This window comes from Nelusetta ayraudi, unplaced genomic scaffold, assembly GCF_046127955.1.
Source record: "Nelusetta ayraudi isolate G7.1 ecotype Tasmania unplaced genomic scaffold, CSIRO-AGI_Nayr_v1 ptg000048l, whole genome shotgun sequence".
Classification (NCBI taxonomy): Eukaryota; Metazoa; Chordata; class Actinopteri; order Tetraodontiformes; family Monacanthidae; genus Nelusetta; species Nelusetta ayraudi.
In genome coordinates, this window is record NW_027466098.1 from 16,155,716 (window position 1) to 16,182,451 (window position 26,736).

Genomic DNA, 26,736 nt, shown 5'->3' on the forward strand with positions numbered 1-26,736 from the left:
CGTCACTAATCACGAAACTTAATGCTCTGTAATTCCTGCCTGTGATGTCGCCTCGAACCCGGGTGGCACGACGGCAGCGAGCTTGGCGGGAGCGAAACAATCCGATGCCAAAGCAAAGAACAACGGAGTTGCGCTATCACTTTCATCTTACACAAGAAAGATGTTGCTGCCTGGCAAGTCTTGAAATCTGCAGGAGGCGGCGTTTGCCAAGATGACTAAACTTCTCTCGAGGATTTCTTGCGTGCCTACAGAAGCTGCCGGTGCCGATGCCAAACGTGATGCGATCCCCTTGTTTTGCCACGAGACTAATCGGCTTAATTTTGCAAAACGCTGATTCTTGGCGACGGCGCGCGTTTCTCAGCCAAGTCAGCCTGTCAAAATCAGGCCAGTGTTTTGTTTAGGGGGTGGGGTTGGGAAACGGATACACTTGGACAAACTTTGGTGACATTGTACAATGAATCCCAGCCAAACTGTTTCTGTGCATTATGTCTTCTTCTGATTAGGGTCCGAGCAACAACAGCAAGGCCCTTATTGTATCAACAAGAATGTTATTTTTATTCTCAGATTCAAAGAATTTAGAATTTGACACCGCCCTTTCTTCCCACAGCGCCCTCTTTTGGGACGCGCAGCCAACCGAGATGAAAATCGCGTCTCATGCATCGCACAGAGACGTACATAAAAAAAAGAAAAAAAAGTCTTATGGAGCCCTTGGCTTCAGCTACATCTGGCGTCTAATGTATCGCCATGGGGAACAGGAAGTGCGTGTTTCTCAGACAGGAAGTGGGTCATGCCTCGGGCAAGTTAAAAGCTTTAATGTTGCTGGGCTTTGGCCCGGGCGGATGACGACAGGCCAACATAAAAGGCCCATGCGCTATTCCCTTCTAGAAATGATCCCTCATGCTTTTGGCCGTCCATCTCCACGTCGCTAAATATCTGAATTGTTTGATGTTAATGAAAATGGCACGGTCTCGGCACTTAGCCTAGCAGTGTTTACCCTATTTAGATATTCATTACCCGTTTGGCCAATCATCAAGGGCCCTATTGTAATCAATACTGCGTCGGATGTTATGCCGTCAGAATTGTTGATGATGTTTCTTTTATACTCAAAAGGACAAGTGCCGGGAATGAAGTGAAAGGCTGGGAACAAGTGGAAGCCGTGGCCCTCTCGGGGGCCGCTAATAGAGGCTATTGTTCCATTTGCGGAGCGCGTGTGCGGAAACCTCATCGCCGACAATATCGCACTGATGCCATCCATTCGCGCCTTGACTCCGCTCGGTGGCGGAATATCTTTGTAATCAACGTCAAACTGTCAAAGAGGCTGAAACGGTGCAGATGATTCTCGGCGGGGAAAAAGAAACCTCAAATGAAGTGTTGACGATTCCGGAGCTCGAGACTCGTTCTGTGATGCCACCGCCCGGCTTTCTCGCGGCCGATCCTGCAAGGAGCGCCTTAATAAAGCGACACGGTCGGGCTCGGAGGATTTTCGTTTTTAAATATTGCCTGCAAAATGAGTTGGACTTGAATGCAGGGCTTTTCCGCCGTGATTCAGAAAATGTCCCAGTGTCCCCGCTAACATCACCAGGGGTGCTGTCACAGCGTCCCAGCAGTCGTGTCATTATTCACCAAAAGCAGCTCCGAGGATTTGTCTGTGCATGACATCATGACTCCTCGCTGGCTCCCTGCTTGTCAAGGGGAGACATTTCACATGCACATCACAAAAAAGGATAGGAAAGGATATTTCTAAAAAAAAAAATAATAATAAATTCTCGTCTTATTCAGTTGGCCATTAGTTTGTTTTTTTTGTCTTTTGCTAATGCTAACCAGCCTTAGTTTGCTACTTCATTTACAAAAAGAGCTCTTTTGTTGCATATTCAATTTGTTTTTTTTTTTAATTCAATTGTTGGTAGTATTTTATTCCAAAGATAAATGTCATGGCACTTCCAATATTGATTACCTGATGGCTAAAATCAAAGCTGAAAAAAACAAACCAAAACGACAACATTTCTAATCATCCCAAATCTTTTTCTCTAAATCTAAAGGAGGACACTGAGCAGTATGTATGTATATATATATATATATATATATTTATATATGTATATATATATATATATATATATATATATATATATATATATATATATATACATATGTATATATATATATATATATACATATATGTATATATATATATATACATATATATATATATATATTTATATCAGACAGAATGACGTTTAAGAAAGATAGAGCTGAATGTTGACATAGCAAACCGATTGGCTGCGTCTGCTCCTACAACACCTTTGATGGCTGTTTAGATGCTGTTTGCCTCACCCCCAGGCTGCCAGCCAGGTCTAGGCAGACAACAAATCAGCCTGAGTGACAAGCGAAGGCACGTCTGAGCCTTGCAGACAGATTATATTTTTACTTCAAAGGATTGAAAATGGTCCATTATAGCATTAGTTCCGTTTGAACGACCCTTACAAATACACAGCGAGTTGTGTGTTTACAGCACTGATTAGTTGACTGTATCCGTCGTCTCGACTCTCTTCTTACGTCTATTTTATCTGATATCTGATATTGACATTTACACCTGCTTATACCTTTGCATGCACTTCAAACAGCTAACATTCATAGATGCGGTTTGGCAGCCAACTGGGAAAAGGGAAATTAGCCAGTGGCCAAGCGACAGAAATAAACTGCATTAAGCAGTCATGATAATGAAGTGTATAGTGCAGAAGCATCGTCAGGATTGTATTTGCATTTAAAAGTGGGGAGAAAAGAGGTAAGCCCATTAACACACTAAGTGTAAAGACTGGCATGGCTTGCCTTTTCAAGGTACGAGCCACAGTACCGGGAAAAATCTGATCCGTCTGCCCAGATTGGATTTACACTGCAGCTTGATGCTCAAATCAGATTAACGGGCTATATCCTGTTTTTTTTTTTTTTTCTTTTCTTCTTTTGACGGCATTCTACATTTTAGAAGTGACTCATATCTGAGATTTGAATTTGCACCTGCATAAACTTTTCTTATGCTTGACACAACCAGCATACAGCCAAATGCAGTTTGGCTGCCACCCTGGGAAATCAAATAAGCCGGCGCTGGACGGCTATAAAAGAATTTAGTGGAGCACCAAACAATTGCCCAACTGGTGGACTGTAACTGTTTTTGAAGAATTAAGAGTCAAGTTATGTCAACATGAGCCGTATATTCTACTGGGCATGAATAATACACAACGGAACTTCTTAAGATTCTGAGTTTTGCGTAAGTACCAGATACCGACTTATCCAGTCTGTCTGCGTAGACTGCTGACAAATTTGCAGATAACCAAATCTCATCTGATTTATTCTCCAGGCCTGGATCTAATTTGACAATATCCAAACCTGTGGACAGGCTTCCTGCTCACGTATTCGTGCCACAGATCGGATCTGTGTGCCACTTGAGAGGCGGAAGAACACCTGAACAGGGTCACACGAACCACATGCTGCAAATCCATAGAACTCCGTAGATCAGAGGCAACAACCCGCACTGATATTCACACCCTCTTTCTATGCCGATGATACATTTTCACTTATTTCTATCTGGGTAAACAGCAGCGAGCGGCGATGGCGAAACGGATGTTTGCACTTCAGAAGCCTGACCCCGTGAAGCGCAACCGGTCGGAGTTGACTGTGTTTGAGCACCGAGCATCGGCGAGGATGTAAACACAAGAGTTCCTGCCGGAGTCCTGCTCCCTGTCAGCTCCAGTCACGGCCCGGCTCGTCAGGCGCAGCTGCCTGATCAGGGGGATGCTGTGCAGTTTGAGGCAGGTCTCGGCCAAGACGAGGACACGGCAACAGTCTGATTTTCTTTTTTTCATTGGCCTGTCCATGTTGCTCTCCTGCTGCTTAATGTTCTCCACTGGGAGCTTCGGGCTCACGCAGCCTCCACAGCTCTTGTCAGTAATCGGATCGTTGGATTCTGCAGGGTCCTCACCGGCCGGTCGGAGCGAACCTTCAAAAGTGCTATTCGGAAACTTTCCCCGAGGAAGATCTTTAGCTCTTATTTCAAACGCCACGGCTACTTCCCCCGTCCTGATGTATGTGTTTGCTCTTACCGTGATACATAGCCACCCTCCCCAACTCCCCCGCCAGGTCAGTCTTATCTACGCTAGTCAGACCGGACGCGATTAAAGTCTAGTCAGCAGCCCACCACTCAACAGTGCCCCTGCATGCACCTGCTGCCTCTTTTCGGCTGGTTTTCAAAGACTTAGACTGATTTAGCAAGAATTTAGTATCAACAAAGGGCTTGTTTTTGGTCAAGTCCGCAGTAATCCCTGTATTATCTTGTTTTAACTTCTTCCCCTTGCGCTCGGATTAGAAGAGCTTAGTAGTGTGTATGGGCTCAACTACCCCTCTACCCCACACCCCTCTCCTGCAACACACACACACACACACACACACACAGTTGCAGTCTTTTACATCCCATTTATATCATATTAGATGCAGATTTAACAGTTTTATTCTTATGTAAATTATATTGTTCTAAAAGGACATTTTCAGTAGAGGACAAGGGGAAAAAAAGAGAAGTTATAAGAAATAGATAGTGGTGTGGCTCTTCATGCTGAGTTTGACTCTTAAAGTTTTCCAGCCCCAGCAGGCATCGATTCTGAGCCATTTAAAGAGAGAATCTATCGTGAAAGTGAAATAAATCACCTGGAGTTGAAAGTGTACGTCACACCAACTTCAGCACGCTGGTATTTTATGATTCATATGCTGTAACATTTTTGCAAATTTCAGGAGATGATAGCATGTCTCTCATACCTGAAAAGCTCAAACATCAGTCATCTCACACGCAGACAGTCAGTCCTGCGTAGGAGAACCAGCAGTGTGACTACATGTGAATATTTGCACCTTTCTTTTTTTAATATAATGCTTGCGATCTGGCAACATTTCTGCTTCAAGTAGGCTGATTTTTCCCTCTCGGAGTCTCCGTTTGCCGCTTGGCTCGTCCAACCTGTGCATGGCTGCTAACGTGTGCGTTGACTGCACGTGTAGCACACCTTTGTGGAAACGCAGCCACGCCACTGAAAAGAGGCATCGCGCGGAGGAATGTTCGGGGGCACGGCGTTGCACCCGGAGCACTGGCTCATTAATAACCATCTGGCGGGGCTGTGATTACTCTGACTCAAGTGTGGCTGAGAGCCACTTCACAGCCCCAGCTGAAATATAGCACACCTGTTAAAGTAGGATAGTGGGCAGAAAGCCTTTGCTTTATTAACTACGTCTTAGTACGTCTCACTTTTTTTTCTTTTTTTTTATTCCCACCTATATCAGTTACCAGGATAATCAAAAGGGTCTCGGTATGCACGAGGGCGAAAAGAAAAAAGATGACGATCAAACGATACTTTTATCTTTGTACGTCAAAATGTTTGTATAAAAAAAACACATCCAGAACTCTATTTCTATTTTATAACTACCGTGGTGCGAAGCTTTATGGCAGTCAATATACAGTGTCAAGCCTGCTCTTGAGCGGGACATCAAAAATGTATACACACCATTTGATCTGTCGGATTGACAGCTGTGTATGAACAGCAGGTCGCCATGTTCCATTGCACCGCTATTGCATATTTTCCCTGCATGAGTTGAAAAACGGGTCAAACTGAGGTGGCGAAGGGAAAGAAGCTCGGTTCCAGGAAAGAAAACTACTTTTGATTTATCTGCGCTGGCGACCGTCTACAGGCCATTCCTTACACAAGGACTCTGGTTCTTCGTGCAATGCATTCATACAATTATTTACTTTCCAATTATGCTTTGTTTAATTAGTGCGTACACACAAAGTGGAGCAATTTTTCATCCACTTCGAGCTTGATTACTTTTATTCCATGAAGACGGATCAGCCAACCAGACAATAAGTCACCAGGTCACTTACTGCTGGCTCATATGATGGCTCGATATTTTATTGTGCCTCGAATTGCCCTCTGTTTAAGGTCAGTCGCCGGTCTTTGTCCTCCTTCCTTTCTAAGATGGAACGGTGTAATACGCAGGAGGCCCTCAGATTGTCCCGCTGACATCCGAAACTACGTTTGGAACCGATTGTGATATAATTTGAGTTCTTGTATGAGGAGGCGAAACCCCGTCTCTGTGTCCTGGGCTTGAAGAATGAGATGAACTCACAAGCTCCCCTTCTGTTTGGCCAGGAGAAGGACGACATGTTGTTCATCACTGCTGGAGCTCAAGGGCGACTCCATCACCGTGATCGCAGGCCACACACTTGTTTGTCGCAGAAAGTTTTCAGCTTCGAAACTTTTAGAATTATCCATCCATCCATCCATCTATCCATCCATCCATCCATCCATCCATCCATCCGTTTTCCATACCTGCTTCTTCCTGAGCTCAGGGTCACAGGGGTCTGCTGACACAACCAGTTTATTAAGACCTTAACACTTCGATTAACCAAATAAAGAATACAAAGTGTCTTCCAAACTTGGGGTTTTTAAAGCCTTTCTTCTATGTCCAGTCACCCAGTCAAGGGGAGCAGGATTTATCATTTAGAAAATCAAGAGATCTTCAGAAAACAGCACCACAGCCTTGTTTCTAATAATTCTACCAACATTTTGTTGCTTTGCTATGGACTTTCTACAGAAAAAAATTAGGTGGCTGTGACACTCTGGAACACCAGGCTGAAGCTGTTGTCACAAATCGGGAAAAGATGACAGAGCCTTCTGTGACATCACAAAGGGAAAGTTTCCCGAATGTCACGTTTTAGGAAAGAGTTTTAGAAAAATGGAGCAAGCAAAAGGGAGTAAAGGACGCACTGTTCTCATTTCTGGGGAGTTCATTGACAGGCTGGTTGTAATTATCGCGGCGAGGGGAATTTTGCATAATGTGGGACCTTTAAAGTCTGTCAAAAAAAAAAAAGGCCTGAATTTACATCGAAGAGAATGGATTCCATGTAGACTCCAAAGTCATTTTTTTAATGTTGCATAAGAAAAGCATAAAAAAGCTCATTGTGATCATCACATCGTTATGCTTGTTTGTCATTTTCTAATTAACAGATAGCCCAAATTGTCAAGCCATAAGCGTTAAAGCCCAGCGGCGCTGCGGCTGCTGCGCTCCGGGAGAATAGGTAGCAAATGAAGCGGAGCAAAGACAAAAGAGGCAAGCGTGATAAACGCCAGACGAGTCCTGCTGGGTGTGGACATGCTTCCCTCAGCCCCTCAGAGCCGCCTGTGCTGCCGCAATAGTAATCCAAAGTGCAGACAATTTCGGCGAGAAGCAGCGAGCCTGTTTCTGAGATAAGAGGGGAGGAGGAGGAGTGCGAGGAGGAGGAGGAGGTGGAGGAGAGAAAACAGACAGAAAGCATTAAATAAAAAACAGGTTAACAAAGAGGCTAAAAATATCAGATGAATGGAGGAGTAAAGCTCTGGAGATGAATGGTATTCGGGGCGGGGGGGGGGGGGGGGGGGTAACAAGGTCAGTCTCCTGATAGCGGCGGCCCACACAGCAGGCATGTTTCCAATTAGCCTTGTTTACACACGGAACTGCATCTGTAAGAAAGCAGGCATTATTTCACTTTTCCCTCTTATTTTAATTGTTTGTGTGTGCGCTCGTACGCAACAGAGGCTCGATTCCCGCTCTGTCGCAGGAATGTTGTCAGGGTTTCAGTCTGACGTGAGATCTCACTACGCTCGCTGCTTCATCGGCGGCGCTGTGATGGGACGCAGCTGTCAGAAACGGAAAATGAATACGTAAGTAAGGGACAAAACCTGGAGCCGTGTAAGAGTTTCAGTGTTTAAATGAAATGAAGGAAAACATATTTAAGCAAGTGGTAAAGGGCTGTTTGTCACACAAAAGACAAGAAAAAAAAAATGGAAAATGACCTGCACCTTCTTCTTTTCATTTTATGATTGCAACACACTTTTTGCTTTGAAATGCAAACTTGACCTTTGCTGAGTTCATCAGTGCAGTTTGTGCTGTCAAGGACAGAGTTTCTTTGTGCTAAGTGGAGGTTTACCGTGGAAGTCAACAGGATTCCTAGTCTTCGCAGGTGGTGGTATTCCTGCACGACCACCTTGAAAAGCTGAACAGTCTCCCGTCAAACCACATGATCCTGGTCATCCTGACTCGCTTGTCTCATTAGTCTGACATAACCATTCAGAACTGGCGTATTGTCAAGTCTGCATTAACTCCTATCCCTGAGTGTGGAGACGGCTCGACTCAAAATGACAGATCTGTCAGGGACTTTGAGCTGTGGAGTGAGTGAGCCAGAAGACTCACAACCGGTTCGGTGATCTGGACCTCCCGAGCATCGTCGGCATTCTTACAATTTAGTGTAATTAAGCTTCAGGTTGTGTCTCTCACAGGCTTCTGGTCTCTTGCCACTCTAGCTGCCGCTTTTATTTTTTAGAAGGGCGTCTGCTTTCCTTCCATCCTCTGTGAGTTTCTACTGATAAGTGAAACATCATCCTGGCTTGTCAGGTTAACTGGAGGCCTCTTAACACTTGATTTTCTTTTTGTCTTCTTCCTCTGTCTCAAAGGCACAGCTTTAATGAAGAAGCCGAGCTGCTAACATTACTGCAGGAGGGACCCTTTTCAACCAGTATGGGGTCACCATGGAAACCTCTCTTCTTCTTGTCCATTATTGGCGGACTTTCCGGTAAGAATTTCTAAATTGCCTACGTACTTGATGGAAAAAGTAATGGTTGTGTTGGAAAGTTTCTGTCGTTCGTTTCTTTCTTCTTTTTTTTTTTAATTCATTGTCACAAGGCTCCTTTAAAGGGCCAGCATGTGAAAACCAAAAGTGAAATTAAAGTGCGGGCATTCAGGCTTTGATCACAGATGTGAGACAGAAAGTAGTCGCGCTTCCGTCTCACCACACTTGCACGGATGTACAAAACACAATATGGTATCTGACGGGCGCCTCGCAGATGAATGAACACTGGCCTTTGATCATTTTTTGGGAACCTAATTGATGTATCAGTCCATAATGTATTCGCCATCTGGACAGCCTTATTCTCCAGTGGAACTTGATGAATCCTGCACTGGATGCTAACAACAAAATGAAGAAAGTCAGGAAGGGTTCATGTGTTTGTGCATAGTGCTAATTAAATATTTAGTTCCGGAGGAACCAAATATTTAACCAAAGTGTGGAATTAAACATGTTTCTAGTGTTCATTTGAAGTATAAAGGAGACTCAGTAGAGGTGCTTCTTGACAAGACTTGGCAAAGATACATGAAGTGGCTTGGAAACCTAAGAAAATGCATCTTAAAATTTTCATTTATTCATTAATTTATTTAATGGTATATTGGGAAATCTAGCGCAACATCGCACTTCTGTGAATTATATGTTTTTTGATTTAGCTGTGAATTTAGTACCATACAGCCCCACCTGCTGGTCAGGAAACACAGATTTCTTACTGTACCTACTGGATAAATGATTTCCTTAGAATGAAACCCATAAAGTCAGATTTAATGACACCATCCTCCCACCCAAGTCCATTAACTCGGGTGTCCCACAGGGCTGTATCCCGTGCCCCACAATGGAGACTCTAACTTAAACCTCAACTTTTTCTTAGTATGACAAGGAGACAGTTTTCGTGTGTAATTCAGTCTCCCTGGCTTTGAGTAGAATGTGGCCAGGTCCATCAGATGGTGCTCCCAGTTTCCTGGAATTCAAGATACGAAAGAAAAATAAAACACAGATGGCAGACGGAGATGTTCCTCATCTCAGTCAGCAATTACTAACTTTTTTTTTTTTTTACAATAAGCATATTTTCTTTTGCAAATGTGCCATGGTGAAGGTCAGGCACATTTATTTTTTCTGACGGAAAATGCAGAGTGTTAATGCCAATCAAAGTGGTAGGCAGTTAACTTCTCTCCTTCAGCCTGATTTTTGTGTGCAGGGACATGTGTGTCCAAGATCAGGAAGATCTCGTTCTGAGCAAAGTTTATCCCAAAATTACACCTGCTGCGAACAGCTGTGTGTGTGTGGGCTGTGTGTTAGCACCGTCATAGCGATCCGGACGGGTACGAAGGGCTTCTGTTTCAGCCAGGTGCAGGAGCGCAGCAGTTCAGCACAGAGCAGATGGGTTGATTTAAAAAAAAAAAAAAAAAAAAAAAAAATGTGTGTGGTTGGTGGTGCTGCATCACCAACACCACCAGCAACAAACTAAATTGAAGTCACACATTTTACCGCAGGGTATTTTTTTCATGCTGTTATTACTGTCAATTGTATTTTCTTAAATTATAACTATTACTTACTCGCTGAAATGTCCTATGTTGTCTTTGTGACCGCTCAAAATAAGTATAGAAGACTCTCAATAAAACTACACATGTCTAATGAGAAAAGAGAGGAAAGCGCACATGGCCTTCCTCTCACTGTCAAAACACCCACTCATCAACTGCTATTGTGTTCTTAATACATTAATACATAAAAACATTTAATGCAACAATAAACATTGTCTTTACATGCCCCTTATTTCATACCGTTGAGCCCTCAACAAATTTCTTTGTGTTTGCCACACAACGAGTTCCTTACTGCCGACGCACAGTCGGAATATCTTCCGCAGACTATTTTCTAACTTTCATATTTTTCGAACTTCATGAACTCGTCTGCATCGCATTTGTGTAAAATGAGAGTCAAGAGAAATACCACAGTGCGCAGCAATGAAACTTAATCAAGCCCAAAAGGGAGCTAGACAATAATAATCATCAGCATTTTCCTAAGGAACGCAGTTATCTTGCAGTGGCAGGCCGTTCGTTCCCTCTGCTTCATTCCTTCTTTGGCCTTGAGAGAAATTTCAGAGGTCGTTGCTGTTTACAAACACTCGCGCTTAAAAATGGAAGAAAAACATTGGTGCATCCACAGCTCGAGTCAAATCAGTCAAACGTTTGCTGCTCATTGTGTCTGCAGTGCATAAGATCTATGGAAATCTGCGGTGGAAAGAATTACAAGACAGTGTTTTACTCAATAATTCTTTGCCATATGGTGGATCATTATGTTAAAAAGCCCAGACTCTAGGTTCTCTCTCATGTTCCACAGGACAAAAGCTGCCATCGGAAGTAGGTCGCACTCTGTCTTCTTGATCGTCTTCTTTTTGCACCACAGATATTCAAATTATGGTTCTAATTTAAACCATGTTGTCAAGTGTCTGGCTCAATTCCCCCTCCCTGTCATTGGTTCCACCTGTGGGTCTAGTAGTACAACGCTGCGTGGACTTTCTTAATGTGTTGCATTGTAATTCCTCACTCAACTCAGAGGTACCTCAATATTAAAAGTGGGTTGCTGGGAATACAGATGTGCAGCGGGTATAAGTGATGCATGAAGTCATTTTCACCAAGGGCAAAAGAGTCGCGCACAGGAAATATGGGTACGGGTGGCTGTGCGTGTGTGAGCGTGTGCATGTGTGTGTGTTTGGCTATTTGCATGCGCTCCGAAGAGCCGGACCATGCAATGAATATATTGCCGCACTTTGAAAAATAAACACTCAAATATTTAACAGAGCCTGAGAGTCGCTGCCAAGTCACACAGATTAACTGCAATTCTCTGTGTTCCAGAGTCTTACCAGCCCAGATCACATGCCGTAATCCTGCAAAGTTTGTAATCTGCAGGTTCTCATTGTTCTCCTGCACATAAAAAAAACAATCCGTGCAGTGCCGCCACCAGGGGCCGATGGACTCCATCCAACTGGTGGCAGTCTGTCGTAATTGGGGCCCAAAAAAAGGGAAATAAGGTAATTGTTGATGTTGGTGAGCAGGAGTCTCGCACTGAAGTTACATTGAGTTCTCTCTGGTAAATCTGAGCTGCACGAGGGCTTCAGTCCTACAACCCCTTTGTGATGCTCGTGGAGCGCAAACCTGCTGGAACCGCTGCAAAGTTAAAATATTTGCTGGCTGAAGCGAAACTGTCTCAGCGAGGCTGTAAATAAAGCCCGGAGTTGAGCTGAGAATTATTTCCCATGAAATTTCTCCTCTAGTGATGATTAATTTAACATGCATTCAGTAGCCAGTGGTCCCTTTTGGAAGCAGAGTGTATCACTATTGTTGCTGTGAAGTAGTGAACACTGGCGTGGTTTGGAGGCAGTCGAACCCCGGGATATAATACTTTGTACTGTATTTACACTGAAATTCTCATACTTTGAAAGTCCAAAATGATCCTCCGATGATTACAAAAGTTCTGCTGCGTCGAAAAGTGTCAGTGTTGCACATTATACAGCACACATGCACATTTAGAGCCAAATCTGTGCCACCTTGTGCATGAACTTGTTTGTTTGTTTAAGTGCAGAAACCGAGCCCGCCGGACCGGGAGAGGGGAGGGGGTTATGGGATGCGTTACCATTTTGAGGCAGGGACGAATGTGATATCATACATCACTCCACTCAGCTGCAGTTGCACACGGCGTAAAGGTTGAAGGGGCTCACACAATCTCCAACGTGTGCCGAGGATCAGGGAGAAAAGATGGGGTTTTAATAAGTAGTCTGGTGTGCTAGGAGGTGAGCTGAGGTTGCATATGATGTATGGATTGTTCCCTCCATAATGATATTCCGCTGAATAAATGGTCTCAAGCATAATCAGCTTCAGTCAACATAATCTCCCTGTGAAGGTCTTCATTAATCTTGCGGGCTTCGGCTAATCATGTCCGTCTACTTGAGCCCCCGCGAGTGTCTCACCTACTTGCCATATGTGATTCTAATTAATTTTTTTTTTTTTTTTTTTGCCTCTGCGCACTCGGCTGGCTTCAGACGAAGCCCAAATTTCACGCCGCAGGCTCGTTTGAGCCGAATCAGACGGCGACGGGGCCCGCTGCGCTGTTTTGATCACCGCTAGCCCAGCTGTGAATCCAGAATATCATAGAGACATCTGCAGTGAAGGATTTATTTTTCTCTTTTTATTTTGTTTAAGGTGGAACTGTATTGAGGAGGATTCCGTGTGGGAGTTTTAATGAATGTAGTTCAAAAGAATATTGATTTTTTTTTTTTTCTCAAATAAAATCTGTCCTTTTTTGTTAAAATTAAGATTTTTGCTTTTTTTGTTGATGGCTGCTCAAAATCATCTAAAATTTCAATCCGTACAAATGAGAGGACGAGAAGAGAAGGTGACCTTGGTTTTCAGCAGGCACAGAGAGTGCATACCAGGGCATTGTCAAGACCCTTTTTTTTACTGTTTACGCAGTATGGTGTGCAGTTAGCTACCTCCTCTCACACAACACATATCACACAAATGACAGACAGACAGATAGATAGACAGATAGATAAATAGATAGATAGATAGATAGATAGATAGATAGATAGATAGATAGATAGATAGATAGATAGATAGATAGAACAATTGTTAAACAGGTAGCAATGGCACTATTGGATCTGGTGGTGTTGCCTTCAACAAACAAAAAACTTAATACAAAATTGTCTCTAATTGCTTAGTTCTGAAACCAATTATTTGACTAAATTGCTTTGGTATAATCATTAAACGTAATTATAATGATGGTGACTGGCAAACTGCAACTCATAAGGGAAAAGTGCTTCCGGTAGAACTTTTTGAATTGTCGAAGAGAGAAGACGGTGGCCCTGACTGCCCAAGTATTGCTGTAAAAAAAAAAAAAAAATATTAGATGCACCAATAACTAAAAAGTTTATGTAGCTGTGTTGTTGAAATGCTCAGGGGTTCTTTTACACGGCAGTTAATTGGCTTCATATGGGCATTTGTGAACACACTGTGATGTGGAACAAAACAAGTGGATTAAGATCAGCCAGAGGTGGTGGTCTCGGCCCGATTCTGTTAGAGCCCCGGAGCGATGAGAACACAACCAAGACCGCATCCGGAACAAATAAGCTCGTTTGTGCGCTGCCTGGCAACAGACGCCAAAAGATCACTCACCTGTACGGAAAGGATGACAAGAAAAATTGCCTGAATAGGAAATTGTGTCCCGCTTCTGTACTGCTGTCTCCGTGTCGCTCTGGTCTGCAGTGTTTCCTCTCATTTTGTCTCCTCTGATTTTATGAACTTCATTTTTTTCCTGCTCAGTGTCCAACATTAGCTCACAGCTCAGTTTGCTGTTGCTGCCGTTGTCGCCACCCTGACAGTGACGCTGCAGTGCCATAAGTGAAGCCCTGCGAGCGTGCACAGACCCTAAAATGCGCTGGTCTGCCTTTCAGCTCAGCCACTCCGTAGGCTGCATCAGAACCAGTGTGACGGCCATGCAGAGAGACGTCGCACCCACCCGCCTGGCACACTTTAAAATCTTTTTTTTTTTCTTTTTTATCAAGGCGATTAGTAGGCGTGCAGCGACTTGTGTGCCGTCGTACCAGCCAGCACATTTAGCATTAGTGTGAGCGGCGCGGTGTGCGTGCAGAGATAGGATGTGCCGAGCTCACCTTCAATAAGAAGTTTTGATTGCATTATAGTGACCGGCTCCTGCCGTGCATATAGAGGGCAGCGGTGCAGGGCTTTAGGACAGGAAGCTCCCCAGTGGCTGATGGGATGGCAGCTGCGGCTGCAGCTGCAACTAGATTCTTTAACCTTGTACTGCATTTGCGCCGCTGGGACTTCCACGCTGAAACTTTGCTCATCCGTCTTGCCAAACACCATAAAACAGCATTTTTAACTGGTGTTTACATTTCATCGACCGGTTGTCTTCCTTCGAGGATGGAGAGGCAGAAACTCGGACCAGAAACGGTGGTTGCTTCTAAAGTAGCACAACAAAGTTCCATTTTTAGCATAGTAGCTAGAGTCAGAGGGCTAAAAGTTAACGTTTCCCCCCCCCCAAGCCCCAATTGGAAGCCTCAAGCTGGTGTTGAAAAATTCGATTGGTCCACTTGGATGTGATAGAAGTTTCCCCCAGTTACTTTTAAAGATTTGCCCAGTTCTCTTTCCATAAATCTGAAGCTTTTAGGAACCATTACATCTTTTTCTCTTGGTTGTGAATCCCTCCCCTTTCGCCACACAACACACTGTCCTTGAAACTGCAAGTTCTAGTCCCATTATGTGAAGTTGGGTCAAACCTTTGATTCCAGTCAAAGCTTCTTCAATGCAGTCTTTTCAAGTGTGTGCAGACAAACCTCAGGAGCTCCTCACCGTCTCTGGAAGTCTCCCTATGGTTCACCGGCAACATGTCTTCTTAAGTCGCCCCTCCAACCCCGTTGTTCAGAATTCACGGGTCTCAAGTCAATGTTCGTCTTCTCCGTAGGCCATAAAGCAGGGTAAATTGGACTGTGCAGAGTTCACATAGTGAAGAGAGTCATTACATGCACAGTTTAACATCCGAATGAAGACGGAGTAACCGGGACATTTGGCTTTGTGTTCTTTGTTCGAGCACAAAGGGGCCTTTGTGTCCCCGGCTGATTCCGTCAAGGTGTGAAGACTTGAAACAATCTATGATGGTGTTGATATATGGAGCGGAAAAAAAACAAAAAAAACAGGTGCAGCCGTTTCTGCCACAATCGGCGTTTCTTGTTTTTGTCCTTGTGAAAGGTAAATCGTTGCAGATCTGAGAGGGTCAGTACGTTGATCAGATAAGGGTGACAGAAAGCTAAGCGGGTTCCCGGCCTGCTGCAGTCAGCCGTGTTGGGGGCAACTGGGACCATTTAGGAACTCACTCCAAGTTCATGGCTACCTGGTCTGAGCCGCAGATGCAATTTTGGTGATTTGGAGTGAAATCTATTTAATAGTGTCTTATTATTTACAATCCAGCCACATGGTCTTCCAGCCGTCAAGGTCAAATGTTGTGGCAGCTTCTTGATCTTAGTCTTTCACTCCAGGAGCGGCCTTGTTAGATTAGCTGAACTGAAAAACTGTTGATTTAGCCTTCTGTTTACAGCCTCCTGCAAATATGATGGATTTTAGCTTCCTGGTTAAACTGACCGTCATTGTTTTGTACTGGATGGAGGCCAAACAGTGTGAAATGAAAACAACATCTGGCTGCAGTTGTGGTGGACCGGATATCAGTGCCCTTTGTGACATCACAGATCACTGATTTCCAAGACTGCATTTATAAGCACACGCTCTATGAAAAGTGGAGCAGGCGAAAGAAGTTAAGGATTTTTTCTTCTTCATGATTAACTGCCTGGAGGCATGCAGGATGTGTTATCGTCAGTAAAGTGGAAAGGCGTTGCGACCGTCCTGTTGCATTACTTCCTTTAATGACATTATTCAAAGCAGAATTTCATGTCCCATTTTCTTTAAAACTTAATTCTATTTAACGAGCCTCACTTCACATTGAGCCAAGTATATGAGCTTTTGATCGTGGTCCCTCTGCCTTAACCGCCCCTCATCATCTGTCCCATTAACAGCCTCATTTAACTTTAAACCACTGGTCTTTCTGTGCCTGGAACAAGCGTCACACACTTGTATGTACTGAAGCCTCTGGTGTCGGAAATGTCATCTAGACGAACGCCGGTGGAAGGATGCAGAACACGCACACCGTCCAGTGAGACCGCTAACTGATGATTTAAGACACGGAGGCGGTCACATTTGGAAATTTTTACCACTCCATATTTTTATTCACAGCCAGCCGCACACCCCGGTTCAGTGAAACACTCGGGTTTAAAGATTTAAATAATCTCCTGGGGGCCTTTTTCTGTCCCGCCAAATTTATAACTTAATTTTGGAATGTTACGGCTTTTACGACATTTATTAGGGCACAGCCTGCACTATATCACCCTACAGTGGGTGCAGGGCATGGACAATAATGTTTTTTAATGTTTTAATGTGTAAAACTGTGTGGCAGCCTTGCCACAGTTTGCCATTTCATTCCCATTTGCGCGGGGGGGTGAAGTTTTCGAGCACGACGACAAAAGAAAATGATCAATGTCTTTAATTACCACGCGGCAATTTCAGCAGCGCTCCGCAAACACACACGCGCCGCGGAGTTACGATTCCATTCTCCGAGCGCCTCCGCCCGCACGGGCGGCAGCTGAAGAGTGAACGCCGGGATTGTGGCAAGTCAACCTCGGCGAGAGCTTTGATTGCTCCGCTAAAATCCCTGTGTTCCCCACCATCGAGTGTGACGCAAGTCGAGCGGCGATAAACACTCCGGCGGATTCCTCCACAGTTTGGCCCTTGCGAGTCAAGAGGGGCTTTTTCTTTACACTGCCAGGAGAGTGGAGAAGAAGGGGGGAAAAAAAAAAACCACACGCATACTTGTCCTCAGCTCAGTCTTTGTCCCATTTTTGCACACCTCACTTTGTCGGCCCAAAACATCCGATGATGAGATTTTTTGATTCAGGTTGCCGCGATTAAATTACAAAACAATTCCCGAGGTGCCGGCGACGTGGCCGTATTCCCTTTCCATTTGTTAGAGCGTAATGAAATTGACTTTAACATAATAATTACTATTGATCTCCAGGCGAGGCTCGATCAAATTACCTGCTGTACCGCGCGTTGCCGTGACGGAAATTCTAACCGGCGGTGAGATCGGTCGATGCTTTGGCATGTTTACATCGCCGATGTATCATATGAGACGAGAAGCCTCTTTCTTTTTTTTTTCCTCTCCGCTGGATGTCAAAAGTCTCCGCAGCTGTCGAACTAAATCAGAGAATGCGGAAGAAGCGGCATCGCTGCCACCTTTTCTCTTTTTTTCCCCCTTCACTAAATCCGTCACTGTGCACTTGCCAGTCAGAGGGTTGCCAGCTTGTGTCCAACCAAATACAGAGTATAAGTCAGACACGTGGACTCAGAGTAAATCGCATCCCTGTCCGCCGCTGTTGGAATCGCCAGCTCAGTGTGTTTCAACCTTTTTTGAGGCCCCTACATTTATTACATGGAAGAAATTCCATGGCACACCACCAACCAAAAATGTTATAAAATGACACATTTTAGCCAAATAATGACAATATAGTCTCTTAATTTATTTGTACTCGCTCAGTATGAAACCTGGGCCTGTTTAGATGCCCAGAAAGCTGAAATCCTGGGAGGGAAATAGGCTCACAGTCCCTTTCAAGCACAGACACTCAACAATATCTGTATATTTTTTGACCAATTAAGTGAAATTGGATATTTTTCACAGCACACCTGACATTATCTTGCGGTACACTAGGGTACAGAAATACAGTCTCGTAACGTTGCTAACCTGGATGATACGCACGTCTTTCGCAGAATCCCAAACCCGTTGCGCTGTGCGACTGTGTTCATCGGCCTCCTGAAACCGTGCGCCTCACTGTTGCACCGAACACCGGCGGGTTTGCATCATGACAGCAACTAAATAACCTTGCGTGACTTTTACGAGGGTGACAGAGGCTAATTGGGAGCTGAATTTGATGAGCGTTTCACTTCCACACAAGGCGTCTCCAGTTTGTTTGTTTTTTGTTTTTTTTGTGCGTCAGACTCTGGCCATTGTTGTCTTTCCAGAAATATGTTTTTGTTTTTTGTTTTTTCTGTCCCCACAACTATAAGGCTTGTGGATAATCCTCTTAATGAAACTAACGGATGGTATAGAATTAAAGAAAAACAAATTACTTGCTACTATTGGAATATAAAATCTGGCTTAGAGTTTATTGAAGCTTTACATGAAGAAGGAAACGCTGCAAATTGTTACAATGGAGTTTAGAGTGTCTCGAAGAAAGAGATGACAAACAATAACGTTTAATAAGATTACAGGATCATTATGTCAAAAATAGACGTTATTAAGTGTCCTCATATTTTGGATAATGACCAATCATGTTGCCAGTCAGTATCATGGTTGCCTGTAAATATATGCTATTTTGTTCACGCTGTATCCTCTTTGTCACACGCAAACTATGAAGTATATTTGGTGATCTTTTGCTCCTCCACGCTCCCGTTACCAATCTAAATTAATTTGTTTCATCTCCTTCAGAAAATCATTCAATCACATTCAAATTGTATATTCGCAGCAGTTTGTTATGTGTATTTTTTTTAAAATGAAGATGTGTTTATCAAACTTGTCCATGTGAACTTACGTCCTGGTCTACCAACTGCTCTTCTTCTCTGGTGTCTCGCAAGTAGCTCAGTGCACATTAAGCAACCTGGTCCACATGGTGCCAGCACCCATTAAAATGTGTTGTGTGTTGTAGGTCAGCAACATCAGTTAGATTTCAATGTAAAAAAAAATCTAAATCTAAATAGTTGTGCAAGTATTTCACATTGCTGCGTCGAAAAAAAGAGAGAAAAGAACAACAACAACTTCACAGTTCAGCCCGGAAGAGAACTCTTTGCGACAGTTGGACTCGATGCGTCACCGATCTGCGCTCGGGATCGTCCTGACAGGCAGAAACAACTCACCACGCATGTGACCAGCGGTGGCGCCCGCTGACTTTTGTCGTCTTCTTACTTGCAGACTTTGCCGGAGCCGTGGCAGCGCGGCCCGTGTCATACGCCGCCGTGCTGCGGATGAAAGCAGACAGCTCGTCAGTGCTGGGTTCACGCAGCAGACCCCGACAGCAGCACGGCGGCGGTGGGCTGGGCGCTCCCGACTGGCCTGCTTTCTCCAGTCACCCCCTGTCAGCCCTCAGTGTGCTCGGCTCCCAGGAGGACTACAGGAGCGAAGGTAAAAAAAAAAAAAAGACTAATGGTGCCGCCAGCCGGCCCAGCGCTTTGTTTGCTTCTCGTCTGAATTGAAAAAGATGGGGTTTTTTTTTCTCTCTCTCTCACTCTCTCTCACTCTCTCTCTCTCGCTGTTTTGTTGTATTCAAATTCGCGCTCACACTCGCTCGGTTCGGCCGCCTATGCAATTTCGAACTGAGAGTTTTTCTTCAGCGAGAAACTATTAGAGAAAAAAAGAAAACGAATCACTGGATATTAAATCTTAGCATCTGCCTCCTTTTGAAAATTTAGGAGGCTTTGTTTTTTTTATTTTCAGCAGGAACACATAGTTCACGAACTGTGGCTAAAAGTCATTATTGTCAATGTCTTTTTACATCATTAAAATTAATTCATTCATCTTCTATACCTGCTTATTCCAATTCAGGGTCACAGGGGTCTGCTGGAGCCTATCCCAGCTGTCTTAGGGCGAAGGCAGGGTGACACCCTGGACAAGTCGCCGGTTCATCACAGGGCCAAATAGAGACAAACAACCATTCACACTCACATGCACACCTACGGACAATTTAGAATGTTCAATTGACCTCACATGCATGTTTTTGGAGTGTGAGAGGAAGCCAGAGAACCCACGCAGAAACAGGGAGAACATGCAAACTCCACACAGAAAGGTCCCAGGCCCGGGTCCCGGAATCGAACCCACGACCTTCTTGCTGTGAGGTGGCAGCGCTAACCGCTGCGCCACCGTGTCGCCCCATTAAAATTCCAACTATTAAATACAATTAATCACTGAAACCCGAAGAAGAACTTTGGTTGATTGAAGTGGTCCAATATAATGATGCTGCTCTTAAAACACTACTGAACTACAACATTTTTCTAATTAATGTATTAAAATAGCAGCTGATGATTTAACATTTGGCAAAGATTTGTATCTAGTTTCAAAGATGCTCCGTCACATTAACATAATGTGCAATGGTCTCTTATCTCTATATTTCCTGTATTCAAACTATTCTTCTGTCCTAGTTTGCTACTGTTATTATTGGCTTTGCTTAACTTTGTCTAACTTACTGCTGCTTTTCTCTTCTTGCTCCCCCTCCTTGTGCGAGATGCTACATGACCTCCAAACATTGAATTGATCAGTCAGGATTCACTCGATATTTCTGAGTTTTTTTGTCAGTTGCTCCTCAGTGCTTGCTCAGTGTTCATGGGAACAGTTGGCTATAGGAGCGTGGCCATGGAGACAGCATTGTTCTCATTAAAGTTAACCATTGGTCCTGTTTGTGTTTGTGCAACAAAACAAAAACTATCTCAGCTGGAAAACGTAGAGCTTCTGAATTAAAAAATCAGCACCCAACAGCCTTGTGTGCATTGCGGCCAACGGGATTTCAGGTCGGTGCGCGTGTGACAGTGTTGGTCAGTGGAACGAGCGAATGTGGAACATTCAAAAGCAGCTTGCACGTTTTCTCTGTGATTATCTCGTGTTCACGACAGCGGGATGCCCTCGTCGTGGCTGAAATTGAAATTCGAGTAATTGCCCCGCGAGGCAACATTCTCAGCTGCTAATGTGAACACAAGGAAGTGAATCAGTTGGCATCAGTTCAAGCCTTCTCCCAAACCCAGTTGCCGCGACCGCACACTCAGCCGTAGCTTCTCACACATTACATTTTGGGCCTGGGAATCATCGGGCTTCTCTCAATCAGCGCCGCTCGTGCCCCCAGCGGGGACCCGGGTCACGCCCTTGGTGAAATTGAAGTGGGATCATGGCAATATCCAGCTCCCTGTGTGTTCCTGTCAGGATAGAGGCCGGTGATGTGACGGATAACTTTTGCACGGAGGGAGATTTAATATCCCCAGCGAAGCGTCGGAAAACATTGTCGGAAATCCGCGACGATATTCCTGGGCGACGCAGGTGAGACGTGCGTGCTTTTATTAAACGGTTTTTCACATTACTGCACGGCGGAGTTGCTTTAATCAGTGCAGAGAGGGATTTTGAGGCAGCGTAATGAAACGGTCACGCTGGCAGTCAGAGGGAATGAAACGAAGGGGCATTTTCATTTATGTTTTTCCTTAAAATTCCTTTTTTTATTATTAGTATTTATTTGAGGCTTGTTATTTGTGCCTCTCCTTTCATCTCAGTCTTCTGGACTCTCTGACAGCATCATCACCTGCCATAGAGGGTCCTATATCTCTATAACCAAGGTGATGCCTCGGTAACGCGTCTGCATTGACAGCGGTGACAAGAGTATTATTCCGTTGGCCTGGATTGATGTCGGGGCTCTGAAATGGACGGCAAAAAGTAATGCACCTCTCGTGGCTCAAAGGGGATATTGCTCTTGGGTCTCAGTGACTGACGGATGGCCACGGCACTTGAAGCGGACTGATTTAAGAGGCCCCTTCCTGCGGTGTTCACACCGGCAAAGGCCACAGCAAAGACACAGACAGACAGACGGTTTGGCTTTTAAACATATTTTTAAACATGGCGGCAGATATGGAGGGGTTGCCCTACTTTCCCCATGTTGCCCACAAAACCGCAAAACATAGAAAATAAGAAGGCAAATTTGAGGTTTTCCATCTGCAGCCACAAAACATCTGTGATTTGTTTTCCAAGTTGTTGAAAAACCTCCCTGTAGACTCTGTTCACTGGTGCAGCCAGATTACTCTTCAGTTGCATTTTGTTTGTGATAAAAAAAAAACAAGATATTTTGAAAGAATTCTTACACTACAGTCCCCTTTATCATAGCAACCCAGAAGCCTTCTCACACCACTGTGTCTATGACGCCTGAACTCGAGTTGCTTCTTTCCTGTCTTTTCGCTCTCCAGCATCAAACTAGAAATTAAAATGTGATGATCATTTGGAGTGTTGACTCAATCAAGTAAGTTGTTAATTCTTCCAAAGATAATTTTGATTTTTTTTTCTTCCCCCCAGTATTAATATCCCGTGGGTTGCAACCCCACTTTTGCTTATTTGCTTGTGTTAGATTTTTTTTTTTTTCTTGATTTTTAGTGCAGCTGGTGTCATCGTTAATAGTTCTTGGGCGGCTCTTATTATCCAAACTCACCAGACTAAGAAGAAAAGCGTGGCAGCATTTTTCCCCCCCTCTAGCTACTCTTTGTCTGAGTGAGCTCACAAACGCTGCACCCGCCTCTTTTCACACATGTAGAGAGGAAACGCTGCAGACAGGAAGGTGGATGCACTGTAGCTGAAATAAACTACAATCGCAGGATTTCTTTCTGCCTGAATGTGCAAATGTCTTGGTGTGCATGTGTGTTTGTTTGCTTGAGAAACAAAGTGAAACACTATTATGATTAGTTTTGTTCCGCTATTACTATTAGTTGCAGTATTAGTTCATAGGTCCTCTGTCTCTTATTCAAACGCTGCTAAAAGAAACAAACAAAAATAAAAAAAAAAACGGTGAAAAGGGAACATCTTTCAACAGATTTCCTTTTAGTACCTGACAGTTTTCCCAAAAATTATACCTTTTAAAGCAAAACTAAGCCATCGTTTTTTTTTTTGATTATATGTTATTTTCTCAACACCCTGCAATCTGTGATTCGGGAGGTAAAAAAAGTGTTTGGAAAGCACCTCTGACACACAAACCAGCAAACAGCGTAGGCAGGATGAACACATTGTCAAGTCCGTCTTCGGGCCACAGTGTGCATCCTCGAAGGACGGCTTTGTGCTTAGTGATTTGCTTTCCAAATTGTTGGAGATCCATTTTGAAAAGCTCCCACTGAACCTTTTCAATCCAAAATCCAAATCTAGCCACTTAGCACCCATTAAGGGGAGAGGGGTGGGGCCAGTTGCCCTGAAGTCAAGTGTTTTGTTGAGTGTCTGTGAAGTGATGCCTTGTTCAGAAAACTGTGCTGCGTAGTGTGTGATCCAGGTCCATATTCAGGTTGGGCCAATCCTACAAATAAGGTGTTTATATGTTAATCGCATGGTGTTGTGGAGGAGAGCAGGACAGTTGCTTACTGGAAAGAAGATGCAAAACAACAACAACAAAGCAATTTTTGGCCTTGTCTTGCATAATACACGCAGGACACTTGTCCTGCTTCACTCTTCAACAGCTAGTAGAGACACGAGGCCTCCTGGAACAACAGCCGTAAAAACCATCACAGTGCCGTACATATTGCAGCAAATGACGAAAAAGCTGAAAATAAAAAAAGAACTCCTGCAGGCGTATCGGATCCAATTACGATGTTTACCTGTCTGAGTAATCCGAGTAAGATCAGCTCGTCTTAACCTGGTTATTGCCTCTCTGAACGTGACTCCGTTCTGATTAAGACGGCTTTGTCTCACCGGGACTATCGCCTTCGCTGCGACGATGTGGAATATTCCTGTCCGTGTAAACACGCAGGGTGCCGAGGGAGCATCGGGGGCGGCGGTGATCTGACGCCACTTAAGCAACGAGTCGCATCACCGCCGGCGACGAACGGCTTTGGCTTCATACGCGCGGCGACGCAACTTAATATTGATTCATTTCCCCCCGCTGATTAGGGTATTATTTCAAAAAGCTGTTTATTTCCCCGGAGAGCGGCGGCGGTGGGATTATCTGCGCCCTGAGAAAACGCCACGATTCCTCATTATGTCACCAGATCATTCTTAAAGAGCGATGAATGCCCCGGCCTTAAATTGCCACTTTTATTTATGCGCCGCTTTATGTGTAATATCACCCAAAGGTAAACGCCACGCCTGAGCGTCTCTGCCGAAAAGCGCCTCGCCGGCCATCCACCACCCGTGTTTACAAGGTTTGCGGCCCCCCTTGAATTCATTACGTCGTGGAGAGATACAATTCCTGCGTCGAGGACTTTTCAGATGCCTTTAGTCTGATGCAATGCACCTCGAAAGATCCTCCACTTTAAGTGCATCCCGTCTGTGTAAACAGACTGCTAGATCAAAGAGTGGATCACTCCCGAGGAACAGAGGAGGAGAGCAACAAGGACTGTCACATAAAATAAGTGCGCCAGCCAGTCAGCCAGCCAGCCAGCCAGCCAGTCAGCCAGCGCCACCGTGCCGGTGCATTTTTGAGAAGTGGAGGAGGAGAGTCGGTCTTTGAATCACTGACACGCTCACCGCCAGGCCGGGCTCAGCAAAGCTTCCCGGCCCCTAAAGGGCACTGCGACAATTTGAATTTTGTCATTCAAATAGTCCATAATCAAAAAGGCCTCCCAATGAACTTTGTGTTGTGCAAATGTAAATGTAATTGCATTAAAATGAAAAACAGCGTGCCATTTTGCTGTTTGCGTATCAAAAGTTGAGCAATCAGATTTTAATTATCAAGCATTCCACGGTACTGTTAAGCACATTTTTCAGTCAGGGAGATGATGTCGAGCATCCTCCACATTAACGTCGTCACAGCAATTAATAAGGTGGGCGAACTCGCTGGCACCAGCGACTTTGTGGAAACGACATCGCCGTCACAGCCGAGGTAATAAGAGGAGACTCGCTGGAAAAAGGCCCAGTGTGAAACACTTCAGAGGTGTCCGCGGGCACAGGAGAGGTGGGTTTCTCTTTTAGTGGGATAAGGTCAGCTGAAATAATTTACCGCCAGGTTTTCATATGTCAATTAAAAGGATTGGTAGTTCCTCGCAAAGGTCCGTATGGGAGGGGGTGGTCATCATATTGCACATATACAGTAGCAGCAGGCCGGTGGCTGTGCCCACGGTTTCATGGTGCCACCGACGTGGGCGCAAGAACATTTTGCAAATCAAGTCAGAAAATGCTTTATTCTAGCCCTTCAAGACTACCAGACGCACACTGGACTTTTAAATCTAAAACTCTCTGCTCTTACTCGCAGTTCTCAATATATGTACTGTATATGTATATATGTTTTTTTTCTTTTTTTCTCATTTCAGGCATTTCCATTTAAATAAAAACTCTTGACATACGGGGTGAAAATAGAGGCCTTTCTCCTACAGCCATTTGCATATAGTAATAGATTTCTACTCTTTCCTGCCCAAATAGGTTTGGCAGTAATTATTGATCCTTTGTATGTCCTCTGTTTGTTTTTTCTTTTCTTTTACCCTCACAAGGCTTTTATTATTTCTTCAGATTGTGCTTGCACAGCTCGGCCTATCAAAAAAAGGTTAAAAAAAAAAAAAAAGAAAGAAAGAATAAAACAGCTCCGCCACAGACCATTAGGAAGACAGAGGCAAACAATGTCGGAGCTCCAACGCTATAGAAACGGTTGTTGTGCGATTGTGTTTCCTGGCCGACGGATGAAAGAATTACCAGAAGTTCTGTTGGAATTTATGCTCGTACAAGGTCAGGAACAGATTCGCACGACAAACAGTCGACAAAAGCTAACAGGTTTGTCGAGCTTGTGTAACGTCGTCCGTCCAAGGTTCCGTCCACTTTAATGGAGTCTCTCTCACAACTCCTTTAATCAGCGGGCTGCCCCTCTCTGGACTCTGCAGGTAGACACGGCGCCATTATTATGATAATGTCCGGCCCCGTCATTAAAAGAGTAGGTCAGTTATACAATATGCGAGCGCAGAGTCGTGGCCACCGAAGGGAAACATACGCTCCCCCGCCGCCGCTACCAACTTAATGGCTCTTCTTCTCCTCCGACTCTCCAGTAACAAAACAGATGTTATGGCACAGATGGAGACAAATCGCATGTCAAACACAAGCGGCCCTCGAGTTGTGACGATTGAGCTTATCTTTTTGTCGTTGCGTCCTCTCGCCCCCCTTGCAGAAAGTGAAGAGTTCGGCCCCGTCTTCCTCCAGGAGCCCGATGACATCATCTACCCTCTGGACGCCGACGAGAAGAGAGTGGTGATGCACTGCGAGGCCAGAGGGAACCCGCCGCCCACATACAGGTGTGACAGAACGTCTTCCGCTTGCAGTGTCCTCATCCTGCAGATGGTGTGCACATCCGTTGGAAGCAAAAAAATAAAAAATAAGCCTCTCACTCTTTTGATGTTTTACACAGTTGGTACGTCAATCGGACGGAGATCGACCCGCTGGCTGATTACCGCTACAGCCTCGTGGACGGGAACCTCGTCATCGCCAACGGGAGCGTGATCAGCGACTACGGGATGTACCAGTGCAGGGCGGAGAACAGCTTTGGGGCCGTGTTCAGTCGGGAGGCTCTTCTGCAGTTTGCATGTGAGTGGACTTTTAAAGAAAACTGACCAACAGTAGCTGCGTTTCCATTACCCTTAGAATTCCGCGAAACCGAAATATCACTGTAAAAACAACGGTCATGGAAATGCCTGAACTTCAAAAAATCTTTCAAATATGGCTAAAAGGTTTTGACGCTCTCATGA

At 44.6% G+C, this 26,736-nt stretch overlaps 1 protein-coding gene across 3 annotated transcripts in view; it reads left to right on the forward strand.

Moving 5' to 3' along the window:
- Positions 1 to 26,736, forward strand: part of cntn5 (contactin 5) — a 100,043-nt gene that overhangs the window by 18,911 nt on the left and 54,396 nt on the right. For all 3 annotated transcript variants that reach the window (XM_076036701.1, XM_076036702.1, XM_076036703.1), the window contains exons 2-5: positions 8,517 to 8,635; positions 19,265 to 19,474; positions 26,163 to 26,286; positions 26,400 to 26,575. In XM_076036701.1, the coding sequence (XP_075892816.1) occupies positions 8,581 to 8,635; positions 19,265 to 19,474; positions 26,163 to 26,286; positions 26,400 to 26,575 (565 nt within the window). In that variant the 5' untranslated portion in view covers positions 8,517 to 8,580. The remainder of the gene's footprint in view (positions 1 to 8,516; positions 8,636 to 19,264; positions 19,475 to 26,162; positions 26,287 to 26,399; positions 26,576 to 26,736) is intronic.